General features: G+C 40.1%; 1 protein-coding gene across 1 annotated transcript; it reads left to right on the top strand.

Moving 5' to 3' along the window:
- Positions 1-505: 505 nt before the first annotated feature.
- Positions 506-8,618, top strand: LOC113016745 (uncharacterized). The gene is made up of 11 exons (XM_026159833.1): positions 506-875; positions 1,417-1,578; positions 1,661-1,786; positions 1,911-2,071; positions 2,153-2,261; positions 2,358-2,456; positions 4,782-4,802; positions 5,385-5,405; positions 5,568-5,594; positions 5,692-5,748; positions 6,149-8,618. The coding sequence occupies exons 1-11, from the start codon at positions 797-799 to the stop codon at positions 6,172-6,174; spliced, it is 888 nt and encodes a 295-aa protein (XP_026015618.1). The 5' UTR covers positions 506-796; the 3' UTR covers positions 6,175-8,618.
- Positions 8,619-12,533: the final 3,915 nt, after the last annotated feature.

Consider the following 12,533-nt stretch of genomic DNA (forward strand, 5'->3'; position numbering starts at 1 on the left):
TCATTTGACTTTTGACAGCATTTTTAAGATTTACTTTTTGTCTTTCGGTTCACTGTTAATTCTTCTTTACCTATATGAAATGAAATGTCTTTTGCCATTTATTTGGGAAGTTATTTTAACTTTAATTTCAGTGGTTACTGGGACACAAAAGAGCATTTATATTGTACAATCAACAGTCAAAGTAAATAAAGTGAATGCTGTAATTTAAATAAAGCACTTTTCTGAATTTAATAAGACCTGAGATTAAAAAACAAATACCTGTAGTACAGCAAAGGGAAGCATTACTCCTCTTTATCAGAGTTGACTGGAGTGGGTATGAGAAATGTTGGTCACTAGTAAGTGTGCTGCAATATGAGTTTTTATCTCATAACCACAGGATGCATATCTCTGAAGACGTAAATAAGATTGAGGGGAGCTTTTTCTTAGGTTGCAGTAACACATTATTGTCGCCAGGGGGAGAAAAACTACGTTTGTTTTTTTTAACTTTCCATTTACTTTCTAAAAAGTACTTTAACTTTGCTTAACCTCGTTTAAAGTTAGTTTTATTGGTATCAAACGCTTTATGGTGATTATCCAACAATATAACCACGTTTGGGTGTTAGTTACAGAGGCATGTCCGGGTTCCGGTGGGGACTCCCACCCTGCTTTCATTTCATTCCGCCCTGCGCTGTTCGGTGTTTATGCTAGCTCGTCTGAACTACTGTGCGTTTAGTTTTTGACTTTGAGTTTATCTGGCATGTTTCTCGGTACTTCCAGCCTGGAGTTTTCGTTGTTTATGACCGTTTAAGTGACGAAGATGTGGCCTTCAGAGACGCTAATCGTGTCGCTCGGCTGTTTGTGTGTCCTAGCTGCCGTGTCTCCTTCAGTACATGCGGGTAAGTCTGCTGTCCTCTTGAAGGATCCTTAAAGCAGCTCGTTTTGTAGCACATAGTGAAAATTGTGTTTTTGCGGAGTGGGTGGGTGTTTTTATGAAAGCTGAATCGTAGTTTAGTGATTTTCCCTGTTTGTGACCCCACCCAGTGCAAACCGGCGTTCACATAGTGTTTTCAGCCAGTTTCTTACAGTCAACAAAAGCTAGCACACCAGGACTGAGTCCTTATGGACTCCAGAATAGAGGAGGTGAACTGGAAGCTACAGCTGTAACAGCATGTGTCAAACAACAGGTGATAAATAAGTCAGGATTAGTTAGCATACAATGAGACAGACAGCAGCACGATGCATGTTTGAAATGCCAAAGCACTTTTATAGAAACGTGTTGTATGTGTGCAGTTTAGCTTTATTCAGAATGAAACTTTCACACTACTTTAAAGAATTAGTCACTTTTTCCTAAAGAACAGTTTGATCTTCATTATTGAATATGTGACCAGTCACTAATAGAAACTTTAAAGTTTTTAATCTGATCATTTATCTGGGCAGATACTACAGTCTATGGAAAAGTGGGAGGAGAAGCTGTCCTAAAACCACCTGCCAACTCTGTGTCTGGCCCCATCACACATATCTCATGGAAAGAAGGTTCTAACAAAGCCATGGAGTGGGAGACAGGAGATACGACTGCAACAGGCTATCGTCAGTTTCGTGGTAAGCTGTGTTAGTGGTGCAGTGGTCCCATCTTTGATTATCAGTGATGAGTTAAAGGTAACAGTATCATATATGTTTGAAGATCGTGGCCACCTGGACACTTCCACTGGTGTGATGACGATCAGCGGTCTGTTACATAATGACAGCAACAGCTACACACCCGAGATCAACAACAGGCGACTCACTCCAGTTAGCCTCGTCGTCCTCTGTAAGTGGATAAATCAAACTGTGTTCAGCTTATCAAGTAAAACTGAAAGTGTTTAGTATGTTACATCAAAACTAATGAAAGTGAATCACATGATGAATTTTCCTGTTTCCTTTTCTAACAACAGCTCCCGTCCCTGTACCCAGTGTTAAAAAATCCTGTGATGAGAGCAAATGTGAGTTGATCTGTGAAGGAACCACAGCCAGAGCCACTCCAGTCAGCTACACGTGGATGTCAGATGATACTGGGAAGCATGTTTCATCTGGGAAACAATATACTGTTCATAAGGTATTTTAAGTAGACTTTAGAAGGTGCGAAGACTTCTTCTCTGTGGTTTCAATTATATTAACAATTTCACTGCATTTCCAGGTGAACAGTTCAATCAGTTATGAGTTGAGCTGTGAGATAGAAAACCCAATCAGCCGGGAGAGAAGTGAACCGATCACCATCTCTTCAGACTCATTCTCTGTGATATCTCGTGAGTTATTTCTGTAAAACACTCCTTTCAAACTTATTAATGCTACAGGTCATCAACGTTGAAAAGCCACTTACTGCTGCTGTCATTATTTTACAGCACCTGGAGGAGGTCCAAACATTTACATGGGACTTACAGTGCTCATCGTGCTGCTGGTTGTCGTCACACTGCTGGTTGTCTTTCATAAATGGAAAACAGGTGACAAAATAAATACAGTCTTTTATCAGCATATTGATATTCAGTATTGTGATTCCCCCTGTCCCCCAAACTCATAGGCTCAGATGTAGGGGTGGGTAGTGTTTAGGTTTTATCCGATACCAGTACCAAACCAGTACTTTTGAAACGGTGCTGGTGCTTAAAGAATGGAGAACACAAACTTTGTCCAAAAACCTCTCATGTTCAGCTGTTTTTTGTAAAAAGATAACAATGTTAGCCTTTTCTGCAGCTATGGGGCATATATGGTATCACTCTTGGCTGGAAGCTTAAACAATGGAAAAAACACAAACTTTGTCCAAAAACCTCTCATGTTCAGCTGTTTTCCACTTTTTCTTTGGTCATTTTAGCCTTTTTAGCCAGGGTGAAGGGAGTATCTGCCATCAAACAAGAAGACAGCCGCATGTAGCTATGATGATGTTTGCTAGTTCACCTTACATGCATTAATGTAATAACGTGGTTAGCCTACTCAACGTAAATTACACACGAACAACATGAAGCTACTCACGCAGAGAAGAACGGCTGCTGCATCATCATCCTCATCATTTCTGCTACACTGGCAGGGCTAGGGGCCAGGACTCTCCTCTTCGGGTTCTTAGGGGATGTTGCTAACTCCGGGTCCGATAACAGGCAACCCACCCGCAGTAGATGTGCTCGGTGTGAGGTCTCGCAGCAAGCTATCAAATACGGCGCATTTCTCGGCTTTTAAAAAAACCGCTATGCGTCGCCAGGTGTTTCATCAGATTCGAGGTGTTACCTCCTTTGACAGTATCACAGTATCAGCTTAAAGCACTTGTTGCTGCTGAGTTTGCATCTTTTACTGTGAAGTACAGCCAGACTTTGACAGCTTCGCCTTGGGCATTTTTAATCTGTAGCTCTGCTCTAAAAGAACGTACGTACCTGGCCCCGCCTACTATCCTCGGAAACGTAAAACGATTGGCTAGAATCTGAAGTGTATCACAGCTCAGGGGGGAAAAAAGCACAGAAATAAAGCACCAAAATGTGCGCTGCTTTTCGGTCTGGTTACTACCATTTATGCCATAATGGCACCAGATACCGGTACCCATCCCTACTCAGATTCCAGCAGAATATTTTAAAAAATGACCTTGACCATGAAATGAACCTCAATGTAATTCAAAACTACAACAGTCTCCTCAGCTTGCTAATGCTTACAGCTTGCTGTTAAAAGACAAGCTAATGCAACATGTTAGGAAAGATGCTCTGTAGTAATTTATTTAAACGCATTGCTGGCATCGAGCTTAAACAAAGCATATACACATGTTCACCTCCTCAGCTGCTCGTTATATATACACATATGGCAAAGGTGGCTGCTGAATGAGAAAGAAAGGTGACTAAAGTGACTTTGATGTGGTTATTGGTGCCAGATGAGTCTTTCACAAGCTGGTAATCTACTTGGATTTTCAAGTTTTCAGAGCTCTATGTGTCTAAATGTCTCATTGTTGTCAGTGCTCAGACTGCTTCCAGCTGAAGATAACAGCAAGTCAAATAACCTCTCACAACCAAATTATGCTTGAATGTTTCCAGCAACTTGTTGAATTTGTGCCATTAAAATTTTCAGACAGTTTTGAAGGCAACAGATGGCCTCACATTTGACTCTAGAATACTTTGGTATACAGAGGAGTTCATTGTCGACTCGATAACCACAAGGTACCCAGATCATGTGGCTACAAAACCACCTCAAACCATCACTCTTCCACTATCGTGATGACAGTTGAGGTTTGTGTGCTGATCTGCTTTGCTTAATTTTCACCAAATGTGGTGCTGTGCTTAATGGCCGAACATGTCCACTTCAGTCCAACCATCCAAAGTATGTTTTTCTGATGTCTTGTGGTTTATTCAGATGCAGTTTTACAAACCTAATCCCCGCTGCCATGTTCATTTAGAATGAAGACACTTTCATACAAACAACACACACGCGGTCAGTGTTTTGCTAATTGAGACCAGTAGAGTCTGAGATGTAGCTCTTGGGTTTTTTGGAATTTCACGTCTGACTGGAGTGAATTTGTTCAGGTGGAAGACACCTGAATGCTCCAGACCGACACACCGTCAAAACCTCTGATTTTAAAGAGGGGCTCACATTTGCTGGTGATTGATTAATTAGTGCATTTGGCAAAAGGGGATTCAACCCGATATTAGCGAGTAACAAATTAAGTCGCTAGTGAGTGTAGGGTTTGTCCCAGAACTTTCAGAATAAGGGTTTTTCGTTTAAGTCTATTTGAGGTTGTATTTGAGTTTCATTTCTGGTGGATCGCTAATCTAATGTTGTAATTTTCTTTTGATTTCTTCCAGGAATGTGGTTTTTTGAAAAAGGTAAGAAGTCTAAAACAAAGTGCTTCCTAAACAAATCTGAAGCTGAAAAGTAAACATTTACTTGATTTGCTTTGTCAGTTACTCTCCATTTTAAAATGGTGAATTAGTTGTGAATGCTATCTGATATTTTCAGTCAGTTTAAGAATACATGACATGTGATTCATCTTTAGACTGGAGCGTTAGTTTTACAAACCACGTGCCCGTGGTGGATCTTGGTAACATGAACAACATGGAGAGACGTGCAAACAGTTTGTGTTGTACATAAATGATCTCAGAACGTGACTGAAGGAGCATTTCTCTTCAGTTTCAGCTCTAATGTTGAAACCATCACAGCTGAAGCTTTAACAGAACTGACTGGCTTCAAGAAATGCTGCAGCGTTTTAGTGAACGTGGATGTATTTTTAGTTCAAAATCAGATTCTCTGATCAGGCAGTGAAATGCAGCATAATAACAGCATCGTAAAGAAAATATTGTCCTTTTTTATGATATAAATATCAAAGTGTTGGCAGCTCAGTGATGACCACGAACAATAAAACAAAAACTGGTGTCTTTAACTGTCCTTTGCTGTAATTCTCTCTGCAGAGTCCATGCCGTGGGAAGGAGGTCAGTAACAAATCATTTATAGCCCTTTTTTTTTTTTTTTTTTTTAAATCAGTGTCTATTAGAAAGTAGAACTCAGAAACACCCGTGGTTCTTCTGTGTGCTGTTTCTTGTTAATGTCATTGTTCTTTATGTTTTGTTTTTGGGGTTTTTCATCCACTTCAGATTTCTGGAGGAGTGGTGAACATCAGAGTAAGTTTCAGCCCAAAATTGTATTTTTTATGTTCACAGTGGGGCTTTGTGTGGGATTAAAAAGCTGATGTGTATATTTCTGTCATTAAAATAACAGGAGCTCCTGCAGCTAACGGCACCACTGCTCAACAACGAAACGATGAACAAACTGAAGGTAAAACTGTCTCAAACTACTTAAACAGCAGTAAATCGCTCTGGGTATAGAGTTTATAAAGGACGTGTTTAGCATATCTCCAGCTCTGTGGTTTGATCTTGGACTCTGTGGAAGCTGCTTCGACTGACTCACAGCTTTAAAAATACTTATTCATCATATACTGTCCCTCAGTTCATTTCCTTTCTCACTTCCTTTTCTGCTCCATGTGAGCCACCTTTCATCTTTTCGTCCTCCTCTCACAAATGTATGGTTTAGTCACATGATACAGAGCTGAGAGTTGCGGGCACCTGAATCGGCGTTTAATTTAATTTAAAACTTTGGCCATATTTATAAGGCCTTCAGGTTTTTAACAGCTGTGTGTAACTTTTTTCTTCTTTGTCTTCTTTTTGAAATCTGTCAGAGGAGACGCCAATGACCAACGGCTAAACATCAAGTAAGGACGGGTCAGGCGGAAACTGAGATGATCTGAAAGATCCAAACAGAAACTGAAAATGTTTAAGAATGTCAAGAAGTGCAGACGTACAATGGACGTTCGCCGGGGGAGGCTCCAAACCACACACCAGTAAAACGAGTTTTACTTGGTTGTTGTTTTAATTTGTCTAGAGACTTGAAATGAATGAATCATGTAATATTTTGAAGTCATTTCCATCAGAAGAAGACTCCGCTTTGTTCTTCGTGTGCCCTGCATTGTTACTGTGAACACATTTAAAGCGGACAGGAAGTGCTACATGTATAAAGGCTGATTTACAGCATCGAGTCCCACTTTTAAAAAATGGCTATGAAGCTGGATTTAATAATAATATGTGTATAAGGTTTTTAGTGCCATCTTGTGCCAGTATGGAAAGTGATGTTATGTGGTTGGTTGGTGCTAATAGACTTACATTAGTTTATGTTGTAGTGAGTTTTATGTTAAAGTACCAAGGATGTATTGTCCCCTTTCACTCTCTGTCTCTTCAGCACGAAGTGGTCGTTCATTATTGGCTAGCTGCACTGAAATATGGGACTCCACCAGTTAGCCGTATTGTTCGGGTTTGTAGAGCACTTTATAAATGAGCAGAGCTTGTTGGAGTTAGGTGGACTAGTGATTTACAAGGACGAGAAGCTTCAGTCTGACACTGTCCCCGTTGTCTTTGATTTTTCCTCCTTTGGTTGGATGCAGACACACGGCACACAATCAGCTGGCAGAGCAGATGTTCAGAGGATGTGATCAGCGTTGTTTTATGCAGTAAAACAGTCTTTCTTTCCTCAAACACGCCCAACCAGTTTACAACATAAGTTACTACATGCCCATCTCAAACACATCAGGAATCCTGAGATTCTGCAGGGGGAACAGAGTGATGTGTAGAACAGGAACATCAGAGGGAAAGTTGCTACACTCGTTGGAGTGAGTGAGATGATGATGATGTCAGTGCATTACTTCATACTAGAAGTGGGGAAAATCAAAACCCTAATATAAGTGAAGGAGAGCGTAACATGGAGACTTTTTCCTCTGTGGACATGCTGATGGACGTCAGGATTTCCATGTGCATTGGTAAGAAAAATAGTTATATTTGTAACTGTTGTTGTAAAACAGTTCTGTCACTCAGTAGTTCACATATACTAAAGCCATTTTCCAGTTACCTCAGCAATCTTGCATTCCAGTAGGAAATTTGGGAAAACCAGAGAAACCGGGTTCATTTTGATTCTTAGCAGGATGCAACCATTCGGGGGGGGGGGTGCTTATTAAGAACACAGCTGTGGCCCCTTCGTGGATAGAGCCTGTTCAGTGCTGTGAGTATGATTATAGGATTCATCTGTGAAATCACAGCAGTGGCAGTCCAGATTATAAGTTTTACGTTTTTACTGCTGTTTACATTCACTTCCGCCATCTTGGATTGTTAAGTCACAGTTGGTGGGGCTGATCTGACGTTTCAGGATGACAGATTAGAGTAGGGCTCCACAGTGTAAATCAGCCTTTATAAATGTAGTGTTTCATGTTCACTTTAATCCGATGTTTAATCTGACATGAAAGTATTGTTTTGTTTTCTGTCCTGCTTAAAGCTGCTGAAGTATTTTAATTACTAGCTTTTACTATTAAAAACACTACAGATGTAGTTAGATGTAAAAAGGTAACTTGAATGAGATGTGACAGGAGTCATAAAGCTTAAAGCAGATCTCCAAGATTTTCCATAGAGGCAAAAATTTTTTTAAACAATAGCAGGAAACTCAGCAAAGTGCCATTTCCTGTGATTGACTGCATACCTGACACCGAATGGCACGTCGACCACGTTAAAGAGGTACGCTGGGGGATGATTTATAATAAGAGCCAGGTGTGGTGCAGCCTCGCAGTGTGGAGGGGAGGATGTTAAACTGGCAGCTTCTGGCGGCAAAAGGGACGCCATTGTTTGGTTTGGGCCGCAGGGTCAAACAACAGTCAATGCTTTGTACAGTTAATGCATATGTGTGCTTGGACAAAGTTGCAGGTTTTTTATTTACGTGTCTTATTATTTCTATTAATTCATCTTCGAACATAGATCTTATTTGGCTTGTCTTCTCTGTTACAGTGAATTATTTTTGTTACAGTTTTTTTTTTTGTCTCATTCAAACCTACTGTGTGTGCAGAGGATGTTCTGTAGCTGTAGCGTTAGACTTTTGTCAGGCACAAGTAGCGAGCTGAAAGTCAGGTATGAGCTGCAGTGCTGCTGCCATCGGTCTTTAGCAATCTCCAGATACACTAAAGTTTCCACATTGCTTCATACAACAAGCACTAATATTTGTTTTTATTCCCTTGGATTTGTATTTATTGTGGTTCAGTGTCTGAGGACTCAAATAATGTAAATATATATGTGTTGTTTTTATGAACTATGTTTAATAAAACCTACAAAAATGCAGGTTGCAGTGTTTACATGTATGCATCACTCTGTACACTTCTGGCAGTTCTGATCATTTCCTCTATACCATGCAAGAAATGAATCTCTGAATCCAAAAGGTGATGTGGATCTGGGTTAGTTTATATGTTCTTCACAGCATTAACGTGATTGTGATTCAGGGAGCTTTTTGTCTTTGATGTTCATTTGTGAAATGCGCAGATGCCTCCGTCTTCCAGTGGTTAGGAATGTCTCCGAAAATTGTTCTAAGCACAACCTGTTTATGCAAAACATTTATACATTTTGTTTTTTTTTACTAAACATTCCTACAGACAAAAAGAAGAAAACTGAGTTCAGTGAGTTGATTGTTTTGGGTCGACCCAGTTCTGGATGTTTGGGACATAATGGAACTAGTCACTTGTTCTTCTTGTGGCGGTAATCCCAGAACAAGATGGTGGACGGTCCCTGGGGTGGATATTTGTTCCTTAAGGCTCTGAATGTTGTAGGGTGTGCTAGTTGACGTATCTGTGCAACGTTGTGAGGAGCTCCGGGGCGGTGTCCCTTAACTTGCAGGCTGGATTGGCGTTTCCTGGTTTAAGAAGGGGGACCAGAGGGTATTCTAGAACTATAAGGGGATCGCACTCATCAGCGTCTTCAGGAAAGTCTGCCAGAGAGCAGAGCCCATCCGAATCTTAGACACAGGAGCAACAATGTGGTTTTCAACACTGGATCAGCTCTTTATCCCCGCAAGGATATTCCAGAGTGCATGGGAGTTTGCACAAGCAGTCTACTTGTTTTGTGGACTTTGAGAAGACAATAATCGGAAAAGGCCTATTCTGTACAGTTTGGTTGGGTTTTTTTGTACAGAACAGGCGTGTCCCGGTGGTGGATGGTTTCCACTTTGGTGGCCTTAGGATTTTATCTTTGCTTTTTGCAGTGTTTCTGTTGGCTTCATCGAGTGGTGGGCTCCTACTTGCACTGAAGCAGTGCACTGTTCGCCAATGTGAAGCGGGGGAATGAAAGGACATCCAAGGCCAAGACCATGATTCTCAGCCAGAAAAGGTTGACGTACCCGGTCCTTGTCCAGGACAAGTCACTACCCCAGATTGTGTAGTTCAAGTATTTTGGGGTCTTTTTCACGAATATGGGGAGAGTGGAGCATGAGATTGACAAATGGATTGGGGCAGCATCAATGATGTGGAAACTGTACATTCCTTTCAAAGCATTCGTTTCAAACTCCTTGATGCTGCACGTCATCAACTCTGAAAAGCCACTTACTGCTGCTGTCATCTTTTACAGCATCTGAAGGGGTCTCACAATGTCCACAGTACTGTGCGGTGTTTTCTGTTAATCTCATCATTCTTTGATTTCAGCCACATTGGGATTCTTACTTTTTTTCCTCAGTTTTTTCATGGTATCAAAAAGCTGTCATTGAAACAACAGGAGAAGCTTGTGGGGATAACGGCGCCTCTGCTCGTCAAAAGCATAAAAAGGCTCAAGGTGAGACGCTTTCAAACTAGTTAAGCTTCTGTCCACTGACAGCAGTAAATCTATCTGAGAGAAAATGTTAACAAGGACATACAGCATTCAGCCTATTTCCAGCTCTGTTTTTTTTTTGAAAACCTTTAAGAGTAGAAGTATTTTTGATTGTACAGTAAAAAAACAACATTTTTTATCATATAAATACTTTACCGCTGTTAAACTATTTATAAATAATGTACATGTTACAGAAAATTGCTGTTGTTCTGCAAGAGGAGACAATTATCATATCAGCCAGGTGGGAACTGAGATGACCTGAAAGATTTCTAAAATTAGATTCAGAAAATCAGGAAGTGCAGACGTGGCGTGGAAGTTGAGCAGCAGTGGGATCCAAACAACACAAATGCACTTAAACAGTTTGTATCTGTGCAGAAACCTAAGCAAACAAGTCATGTGACCTTGGCTACTGTAAGAAGTTAAAGCTGTTTTCTGATTGTTTTTGATGCAAAGAACTGAACAGAAACCATAATCGGATATTGATCAAGAATCAGCTTTGGTCATCTTCTTCACTGCAACGATGCAGTGAAGATAAACTCTTTCTTTTCCTTTTACTGTTTAAAACACTATAGATGTAGTTAGATGTAAAAACTTAACTTGCCCCAAAAAGCTTAAAAATTCAATTTAACTTTGTTTATACAGCACCAAATCACAACAACAGTCACCTTAAGTGGCGTTGTATTGTAAAGCAGACCCTACAATAACACATACATGAGATATAACAGGAGTCATAAAGGTTTTCAGGCTTGAAGCAGATCTCACATCTTCATGAGGTTCGTTCCAGGAGTTTCCAAAGAGGTAAAGATTTAAACAATAGTAGGAAAGTGCCATTTCCTGTGATTGACTGCATACCTGACACCAAATGACACATCAACCACGTTAAAGAGGAACGCTGGGGGATGATCTGTGATTCGAGGTGAGGAGGACCTTAAACTGACAGTGTGTGTGGAGGGGAAAGGAACGCCATTGTTTGGTTTGGGCCGCAGGGTCAAACAACAGTCAGTGCTTTGTACAGTTCGTGCATGTGTGTGCGCTACTAATAAAATTGAAGCCTGGATGAAGTTGCAGGTTTTCTATTTACATGTCTTATTATTTCTATTAATCCTTCTTTGACCGTGGATCTTATTTAGCTCATCTTCTGTGTTTCACTGAACTTTAATTCTGTTTGTAACAATGTTTTGTCTCATTCAAACCTACTGTGTGTGCGGAGGATGTACTGTAGCTGTACTGTCAGACTTTTGTCAGGCACAAACTAACTGGAAGTCAAGTATAAGCTGCAGTGTGTGAGGATGCAAATAATGTAAACATATATGTGTCTTTATGAGCTATGTTTAATAAAAACCTTTTTTTTTTTTTTACCAGTTTTCACTTTAACAAAAACAGTCTGTACACAATACTGATTATTTCCTCTATACGATGCAATCACTGGATCCAAAAGGACACGTGGATGTAGATCACTTTGTATTTTCTTCATAGTAACAAGGTAATGATTCTATTTTTTTGTCTTTGATGATTATTTGTGAAACGTGCAAATGTCTCCATCTTCCACTGCTGCTCACGCAAAGCTATCCATAAGCTTTTGTTGTAATTGTACAGCCACACAAACAGAGTAATCACTGAGTTTATTGGTAAAGGTAATAATTCAAAATTTGTGTTGCTAAAAAAAAACACATCACTTGAGGGCAGCAAATCAGTGCAGTCTGACCGATGACAGCGGTTTGCTAGTTTCTTTGTAGAATAACCAGGATGCCTTGTTAAAAATGCAAGAGAATAACGTACATGGTCTCATTAATACAGGAACATAATTCATCTTGTAGCTTCTGATTAAGCTTTTATTTAATGGAAAACAGCAGCCGGTTACATGTGGAAACCACTTCATTTAGTTATGAGGAATCATGATCCGGCCATCAATAAATAAACATAAATAAATCCACAAACTTTTTTGAGAGAAGATTTTCACCCAATGATTGAAGTCAGGGTGCCTTCGATCTCCATATTTTACTAATACAGCACATCTGAAGCACGGTGCTGTACAGTGTAAACTCTCCGTAGTGTATAACGTAGTGGCCATAGACACAATAAATGAACCAGATAAGAAAAGCACACGAAGACTATGAAAACTACTCACCCAATTAACCACAAATGTGTCACATAAGGTAACTATGTAAAAGAAATGTGAAAACTATGGCGCATGAATACATAGTTCCAAAAGAAGGATTTTTCTTTGCGAGCAGGCCAAGAAACATCACCCGAGGCTCCAGATTATGTTTTACTCCTTAAAGCAGATTTACCGAGACCATGATCTGTCCCCAGGTGTTTTTACAATATCAGTCTTTCCTTTAAACGTCAACATGACTGTAGGAGCCATTCTTGGGTTAATACCTTATGTGGTCACTAGAGGTC

Source organism: Astatotilapia calliptera, chromosome 23 (assembly GCF_900246225.1).
Source record: "Astatotilapia calliptera chromosome 23, fAstCal1.2, whole genome shotgun sequence".
In the NCBI taxonomy this organism is placed as follows: domain Eukaryota; kingdom Metazoa; phylum Chordata; class Actinopteri; order Cichliformes; family Cichlidae; genus Astatotilapia; species Astatotilapia calliptera.

Coding starts and splice junctions, on each gene's coding strand:
- LOC113016745 (XM_026159833.1), top strand. CDS start 797: ATGTGGCCTTCAGAGACGCTAATCGTGTCGCTCGGCTGTTTGTGTGTC. Junction 4,803..5,384: donor AATGTGGTTTTTTGAAAAAG/GTAAGAAGTCTA, acceptor TTCTCTCTGCAG/AGTCCATGCCGTGGGAAGGA. Junction 5,749..6,148: donor AAACGATGAACAAACTGAAG/GTAAAACTGTCT, acceptor GAAATCTGTCAG/AGGAGACGCCAATGACCAAC.